Source organism: Lagopus muta, chromosome 4, assembly GCF_023343835.1.
Source record: "Lagopus muta isolate bLagMut1 chromosome 4, bLagMut1 primary, whole genome shotgun sequence".
Lineage (NCBI taxonomy): Eukaryota > Metazoa > Chordata > Aves > Galliformes > Phasianidae > Lagopus > Lagopus muta.
The window spans coordinates 959,412-967,606 of record NC_064436.1 but is presented as its reverse complement, the minus strand read 5'-3'; the positions used below and the strand labels follow the sequence as shown (position 1 = coordinate 967,606).

General features: G+C 52.8%; 1 protein-coding gene across 1 annotated transcript; it reads right to left on the bottom strand.

The window, feature by feature from the left end:
* Window positions 1–4,641: 4,641 nt before the first annotated feature.
* Window positions 4,642–8,195, bottom strand: LOC125691806 (uncharacterized). The gene is made up of 4 exons (XM_048941657.1): window positions 8,031–8,195; window positions 5,844–6,130; window positions 5,249–5,460; window positions 4,642–4,764 (listed from the first exon to the last, which is right to left on the bottom strand). The coding sequence occupies exons 1-4, from the start codon at window positions 8,113–8,115 to the stop codon at window positions 4,725–4,727; spliced, it is 624 nt and encodes a 207-aa protein (XP_048797614.1). The 5' UTR covers window positions 8,116–8,195; the 3' UTR covers window positions 4,642–4,724.

Below are 8,195 nucleotides of genomic sequence, written 5' to 3'. Positions count from 1 at the left end.
CGAAATCCTTTTGTATTGAATAAAAACCAACCTTTTAAAAATGGTGCTGCCTCTTTCCGTAGCTGGTCAAAAAGTCCCTTGCTTGGGCTGGCAATTGTGGGGTGATGAACCGGTCAGCTCTCTGCTGAAATTATGCTGGTTTTCCCGTTTCCTTGTTGGTCTTCCCAACGGGTGGCCTTTCAGCCCATCTCTAACTGCTGGCGTCAGGCTGTGAGCATCCCTTTGCTCTCCAAGGACCGCTAGCAAAAGCACAAAGGAGGGGAAGCAGCCCAGGAGGAAGAAAGGCGTCCCTGCACTCAGCCCCTTGACTTGCCTCTCTTCCCTGATGGCTTTTTAAGCCTTAGGCTGTACTGAGGGTTGCCGTTTGCCCCAGGAAGCCCAGCTGCATGCGGCAGCCATGGCCTGCACGTCAGCCTGCCCATGAGGCATGAGGAGTTGAGGTGTGGGTGGGATGGTGTGAAGAGCAGCACTGGGAGTGGGGAGGAGGAGAGGTGCTGGAACAGCTGCCCAGAGAGGCTGTGGATGCCCCGTCCATCCCTGGAGGTGTTCAAGGCCAGGTTGGATGGGGCCCTGGGCAGCCTGGGCTGCTATGAAATGTGGAGGTTGGTGGCCCTGCGTGTGGCAGGGGGTTGGAGATTTGTCATCCTTGAGGTCCCTTCCAACTGTGGCCGTTCTGTGATTCTTGTGATCCTTTGGTGTTTCATGTTCCTGCTGCTGCTGCATAGGTTGATGTTGGTTTACTGTGTTTTCCTTGTTGTTTTTCTGTTGTTTCTGTCTTGATTTCCTGCTCCTTCTGCATTGCAATGCATTGGGTTTTTTTTCCAGTTTTGTTGATTTTCTTTTCCCTTCTGTTTCTGTTCTTTGAAGTCCTTTTTCTTTTCCTAAGCACATTCCCTTCTGTTTGCGAGGATTTCAAGTGATTTAGCTTTGCTTTCCTTGGCTTTTTAGTACTTGCTCATTTATTTTTCCTGGTTTTGCTTGGCTTTGGTTTGCTCTTTGGTTTTGCATTAGTATCTTGGCCCTGCATTGCTTTTAAATTTTTGTTCTTTCTTTCCATTGCTATGCATTGGTGAGCTTTTTTATCAGTTTCCTTTGCTTGGATTCTTTGCTTTGCCATGATCGTGTATTGAATTCATCGGCTTTCCTCTTGTACCTCTCGACTTTGTTTTGCTTTGCTTTGTTTTCCTTCTTTGTTTTGTTTTGCCTTTTTGGTTTTCCTGCAGCGAGCCTTTTTGCTTTGCTTTCATTGTCTTTGTTTCCTATTTGTTGGTTGGTTGTCTTTCCTGCTCCTTTCTCTGCATGATCTTGTTCCTTGCTAGAAGCATTCTTTCACATTTCAGAGTATGTTTCTTGGCTTTGCTTTGCATCCAATCTCTGCACCACAACTCTATGTCAGACTTTATTTTGAGGTGGAGGAATGTACATAGGTCATAGACTTGTACAAGAAAAGCTATTGTACTGTGCCCAGGAGGAGATGAAAAGGAGCCCTGAGGAGCCAGGAGCACAAAGGCAGCGTGTTTCTGCAAAGGGCGCAGCGTAAGCACATGTGAACCTCGAAGGAGTGTTTTGTACCTCTCCAGGAACTGCTTTTGGGTGGGGGATTTTCTGGAGTTGTTTCCAGTTGTTGCTCGGAGGAGCTCAGGCTTTTCTCCTTGTATCTTTGCAGGAAAGCAGAGCGAAGGGAGCGTCTGTGGTGCGATGCTCAGGTGAAATTGCCTTCCCTGCACCAGCAGCCTGTTTGTGTCCACGTGATGCCCGGTGAGGAGAAGCCTGCAGTTCTGTGAGTAAGCCTGGCAAATGGAATAATGGTTGTGGCCTTCTTGGCAAGTGTGTGAGGAGGGGTCTTTGGACAGGCTGCTCGTTGGTTGGTTGGTTTGTTGTTTTTGCAGGGAAATGCCATTTCAGTTGTGGCAGTGGTTCGTTGGTGCTTGTTTGAAAAAGATTGGTCATCTAGACAAGCAGTGCTCTTGCACCAGAGAAGTGAGATATCTCCTGTGCATCCAGTCTTCTCCACAAGCCTTCCATTGCCTTTCCACAATGCCTCTAAATGCCTGTAGAAGTGGTGGGGAGATAGATGGGGAAGAGATGAGGTGCAGTTTCTGTGCATGCTCTGTGCATGGAGCAGGCGTCACCTACTGCGAGCTGGGAGCCCTGCAGAGCATCGTGGATTTGCTTTCCTTCCTTGTTGGAGCACGGTGCTTTTGTAGGTGCTGTGTGCATTTGAAGTAACTGTGAACTGTGCTGAGACACCAGCTGTCCTAGAGAGAGCCCCAAGGTCCTTAGTTTAGTGAGGGCCTTTTTTCTCCACCTCTCAGTTGTTTTTTCTTCTTCTTTTCTCCCTGTTAGTGTGACATACCAGCCTGTCAGATAATTCAGCAGGGAGTTGTGCCTTCTTGCGAAGCTGTGGCAGGTGGGTGCATGCACTTCACTGCTGGTATGACAAAGATCAGGTAAGAATACCTGAGTGTCTGAGAGCAGCACCCTGCTGGCAGAGCTCAGCATTTACAAAGGCCCTGTTGGCTTTTAAGAGTTTCCATTCAACCTCATCCGGCCAAGCTGTGGTTGGGCAACACTGCTTTCCTCCTTCCTTTAATCGCAGCAGAGCCCTGTGCAGCAATGACTGCAGAATGCTCAGGGAGAAATCCAGGGGCTCAGGCACTTGCTGTGATCCAGGGCTGCAAATGGCCTTTGCTCTACTAAATTTCAACAGACCATTCCTGCTGTTTTTTTTTTTTGTTTTTTTTGTTTTTTTTTTTTTTTTGAGAGTTTAAATTGATGTCAGGGATAGCAGAGCTAAGACTTCAGTGTGAAAACCAAGAATTTTGAAGTGATGAGTTTTTTCAGTGTGAAAACCAAGAATTTTGAAGCTGATGAGTTCTCACTGAATTGCTGGCATATTAACCATGCGTCACTCTTGAAGGCTGCCACTCGTGGAATGCAGAAGAAGACTCGGCACAAACCTTATGAATCTCACCTTTCCTTCCTCCTCCTTTTTATTAGTTATGAGCTATTTTGTTCAATTTGACGAATGCCCATAATTGCTGAAGTCAATGTGAAAACATGGTGTCACCATCACAGAATCACAGAATTGTAGGGGTTGGAAGGGACCTCCAGAGATCATCGAGTTCAACCCCCCTGCCAAAGCAGGTTCCCTACAGTAGGTCGCACATGTCGGCATCCAGGCAGGTCTTGAACATCTCCAGAGAAGGAGACTCCACCGCCTCCCTGGGCAGCCTGTTCCAGTGCTCCGTCACCCTCACTGTAAAGAAGTTCTTGCGCATGTTTGTGCGGAACTTCCTATGCTGCAGTTTGCAGCCGTTTCCCCTTGTCCTGTCTCCACTCACCACTGAAAAGAGTCCGGCCTCGCCATTCTGCCCCCCACACCTTAGATATTTATAGACCTGGATCAGGTCCCCTCTCAGTCTCCTTTTCTCAAGGCTGAACAGACCCAGTTCACTCAGCCTTTCTCCATAGCAGAGATGCTCCAGGCCCTTCACCATCTTCATGGTGGACTCTTTCCAAGAGATCCCTGTCTTTTTTGTACTGGGGAGCCCAGAACTGGACGCAGTGCTCCAGATGAGGCCTTACCAGGGCAGAGTAGAGGGGGAGGATCACCTCCCTTGACCTGCTGGCCGCGCTCTTTTTAATGCACCCCAGGATGCCATTGGCCTTTTTGGCCATGAGGACACACTGCTGGCTCATGGCCATCTGTGATTCACATTTGTTCAGCAGCCAAAAGCTGAATCTTTGGCAGCTGGTGGCAGACAAATTTGACACCCGGCACCGGGGATGTCCGTGTGTCATGTGAGAGGTCCTCCCCGATCAGGCCCTTGTCCTCTTCTCAGGCAATTCCCTGTCTTTGCAGGTGACATTCACTCTCATTTGTTCCATCCAGATCCAGCTCCAGTTCACTCAGCCTCCAGAAATCTGCGAGCTACTGAGCAAGCAGAACCGGCTCCTTGAAATTCACCTTTGTGTGGGAACTGCTGAACCACGGCCTGAACCTCGATGGAGCACCTGAAGTAGCAATGCCTCAGCCAGGGAGCGCAGTGAAGGCGATTTGCTGTGCTGCTGGAAGGGGGGGAGCCTGGCTGCACCTCCCCCAGACCCAATAAGAGCTGACTGCCAGTGGGGAAGGGTCTCCTCTGCAGATCCCTCCTCTGGAGTTTCTAGCGAGCCCAGGATATGGGTAAGCATCCCATCTATTCTCTTTTGGTCTAACAGCTGCTTAGCTAAACTCTCTGCTATATTTCATAATTATAACATCTGTACATTCATTGATTGTACACCTGGTGAGCCAGGCAGGCCAAATATACTAAAATTTATATCATGTCCTTTCTGTGGAATTTCTATAAATGGGTCGGGGGGAGAACATCACCCCTTCGATAAAATGATCCCGGGCAGATCCCAGGGTTCCTGGGTTCTCCTTATTACCAATTAGCACCATAGTTGAGAAATGGGGTCCCCTGCAAGCTATGGGGAACATTTCCCCATTCTGCATGATGAAACGCTTTCAAGGATTACAGAGACATACTAAGTACAAAAGAAAGGCAGTTAGCTGCCTCCAGTTAAATGCTTTAAATCAAGCTGAGATAAGAGCTGACACCTTAGAAAGTGAAAATCAACTATTAAAAGACCATATTGAGAAACTGGAACAGGAACTTAATGTATTCGTAGGCAAAAGACCAGCTTGACGTTCCCCGATAGGCCAGGTCTGCAGTATTTCAGTAGATAATAACCACAGCTCTGCAGGAATGGACCTGGCTAAACAGGAAAACAAAACCTCCAGGTCAGATTTAGAGGCTCCACTTATGGCAGATTCCTTGAAACCCCGTCCCATTATAACCCAGAAGACAAAGTACAAGGCAGACCGGCAGGGTGACCCCTGCCCAACGGCCCCCTGCCCAAATGCATTCACATGTGACGGCGAGGCCGTGCACCAACAGAACTGATGGATGTGTTGCAGCACTTCGGCAGAGGCCGAAAGAGTGTGCCCACATGGTTTATGGATTATGGGATTCAGGGGCAGAAGGTGACATGGTGAATGGGCCAGAGGTATCAAAGCTGGCCACCATGACGGTAACCCTGCCCTCAGGCAGAGACTGTATGCTGCTGTTCATATAGCAGTGAGAACCAGTCGATAAAAGACTGGTGAATGGCAGCATCCCCGTGGTTTGGCCAAACAAATCAGGCATTGCATTAAGCACAGGATTGTGGTCCTCCATGGAGGGAGGACCTTCAGAATTACATTCGTGAGCTGGGTGTAAGAGAAGCGATACAGGAGGACTTGTTTGAAAGCCCAGATATGGTGAAGTTTTCGGCAGGTCCCCAGGGGGTGCTTGTGTCCCCTCCGCATGACGGTGACACCTGACGCTGGCTGGTGGTGGCACAGAGTCCATCACGGTGCGTCCCCGTCCTCGTGGCAGACGATGGTGACAGCGGGTCCGGCTGTAGGCAGGGCTGGAGGGGTGAGAAAGGACAGCGAGAGGCTCAGTGACAGCATGGGGACAACGCGGGGGCCGCCTGTGCCTGCCCCCATGTGGTGGTCAGAGCGCAGGGAATGGTGTCACCCGAGAGATGGTGACACACAGGTGGTGGTGACACTGGATGATGGTAACAAGAGTGACAGCCAGGGATGGGGACACTGCATCATGGCTGTTGCACATCGAGGTCAGCCTGTGTCACGGTGTCACCTGAAGACAGTGACACTCAGTGACACCCAACTACATCCAGGGAAGGTGACACTCAACGATGGTGACACCAGCGACCCCATGTCACACCCGCACCAGACCCCACGTGTCCCCGACTGTCCCCAATCCCCTCCCTGTACCCCTCCTCATCACCTCTTCAATGAGGATGGCACCGCGCTGCCCTGTGCCACCATGGCAGGGGGGACAGCGTGGGACAGTCATGAGCAGCCAGGGTGACACCGTCCAGGAGCTGTAGGATGCTGATGGGGCTTCAAGGTTCACTGCTACAGCCCAGGTTCCACGGTGACAGCGAGAACTTCGGGGACAGGCGGTTTTCCCGGTGGTGGCACCTCCGGCGGTTGTCCCAGTGACACCCGGTGGCCCTGGGGGGCGTTGTTTCTGTGGGGCTTTGCACAAGGATTTGTGAGAAACATCCATTTCTGAAAGGAAGTGGCAAAAAGAACAACAAAAAACAAAAAAGAACAAAAATGACGTAGTATTGATGTTAATGGAAACAGACATTTTTGGGAGTGATCCCAGGGGGACAAAGCAGAGTGATAACATGTTGCTGCATGAGGTTGTCCTCAAAATCCTCATTGGAGATCTCTGGAGGACTCCAGGAACCCCTGGGAACCCCCTGGACACCCCAAGACACCTCTGGGACATCTCCAGACCCTTCCAGAAGACAACAAGACCCTCTGAACCCACGTGAGGACCCCCCCAGATCCTACAGGATCATTCCAGGACACCTGCAGACCCTTCTGGATGAATCCAAGGACCCTCTGGATCAACATGAGGACCTCCTGGACCGTCCAAGTCCTCTCTGGGACATCCCCAGAGATGTCTGTGATGACTGGATGACTCCAGGACCACTCAGACCCACATGAGGACTCTCTGGACCCTACCAGACTCTACTGGGACAACTCCAGATCATCCCATTGGCTCCTCGGAGCTCCTGGGCCCATCCTGGGAGCTTCCAGATCCTTCAAGGGACTCCTGGAACCATCCTGGGGACCCCCTGGACACCCCCAAGATCCCTATGGGACATCTTCAGACCTTTCTGTATGACTCCAGGGGTGGACAGGGGGCTCGTGGGGAATCAATGGGGGAAAAGGTGCGAGTGGGGCTTCTGTGAGGTGGAAAGAGGGTCTGGAGGTGGAGAAAGGTTGGAAGGGGGAAACTGAGGAATTGGGGGGGGCTTCTATGGTGTGGAAAGGGGGTCTGAGGATGGAGAGAGGGGGTTGTGAGGGGGAAGAGAGGAGAACAAGGCTTCTGTGAGTGGAGGGGTACGTTGTGAAGGGGAACTTGGGTTGGAAGGGGGAAAGGGGCTTTTGTAGGGCAGAAAGGGGGGTCAGGGAGTGGACAGGGAGTTGTGTGGGGGGAAAAAAGGGGTGAGTTGGGTCTCTATTGGGAGGAAAGGGGGTCTAGGAGTGGAGAGAGGGTGGAAGAGGAAAGCTGGAGGGTTGTGGGGGGCTTCTGTGGGGTGGAAGGGGAGTCTGGGGGAGACCTTAGGGGAGTATTGGGGGGGAGAAGAGTGGGATGTCTGTAAGGTTGAATAAGAGTCTGGGGGGAAACTTAGTGGGTTGTGAGGGGAAAAGGGGTAAACAGAGCCTCTACAATGCAGGAAGACATCTGGGGGTGGAGGGAGGGGTGGAAGGGAAGAGCCAGGGGTTGTGGGAGGCTTCTATTGGGCAGAAAAGGGGTCTGGCTGGGGGGACTGGAGCTCAAAATGGGGGGAACTGACTCCAGGGGTCAGCGAGGAGCAAACAGGGGCATACGGGAGACTCTAGGGGTCAGAAAAAGGGGCCAGGAGGTGGGGGGAGAAGGGAGGATACGGGACCCTGGAGGTCAAATAGAGGGGAATGGGGGGTGGTAGGAGACTAGGAATTAGAACAGGGGAATTGGAGTGGGGGCACTTGATGGGATGAGGGGATTCTGGGGGTCAGCTGGAGGGGACTGGAAATGGGGGAGGACTCTAAGGGACAGAATGGGGACACTTGTGATCAGAACGGGGCACTGGGGAGGGATGAGGCAGCGGGGGAGGACCCTGGGGATCATAATGGGGGAGGAACGGAGGGGAGGGGTGGAAGAGGACTGCGGTGATTAGAATGGGGGAACTGGAGGGGAGGGGGACGGGGAGGGAGGGTGTAACCCCGGGGGTCACACAAAGGGACCAGGGGGGTGCAGGCGATCGGCGGCAGGGGGAGAGGGGGGGAGGGCAGCGAAACACACAGGGTGGGGGAGGCGGGGAGACGGAGCAGCCGCCCTCGCCGAGCGGAAGCCGCGAGCACCACAGAGACCCCGCGGGGCCGACGCAGAGCAGCAGCGGCCCCCCGGCACCTGAACCCCGGCGCCCTCCGGACGCCCTCCTGTAGAATCCGAGGCGCCGCTCGGAGCACCGAGCTGCCCCGCGCCGCTTCCGCATGGCCGCCTCCTCGGGTCGCACGGCGATGACGTCACTCAGCGGGGACGGCGCGTCGCTGTAGTGACGGAGCGGCGCTGAGG

Bases quoted from the DNA above. Each gene is read 5' to 3' on its own strand.
- LOC125691806 (XM_048941657.1), bottom strand. From the start codon at position 8,115: ATGCGGAAGCGGCGCGGGGCAGCTCGGTGCTCCGAGCGGCGCCTCGGA. The intron at 5,461-5,843 runs GTGATGAGGAGG...TCACCCCTCCAG, and splicing joins GTGCCATCCTCATTGAAGAG to CCCTGCCTACAGCCGGACCC. The intron at 4,765-5,248 runs GTAATTCTGAAG...TTTCCTGTTTAG, and splicing joins CTTACACCCAGCTCACGAAT to CCAGGTCCATTCCTGCAGAG.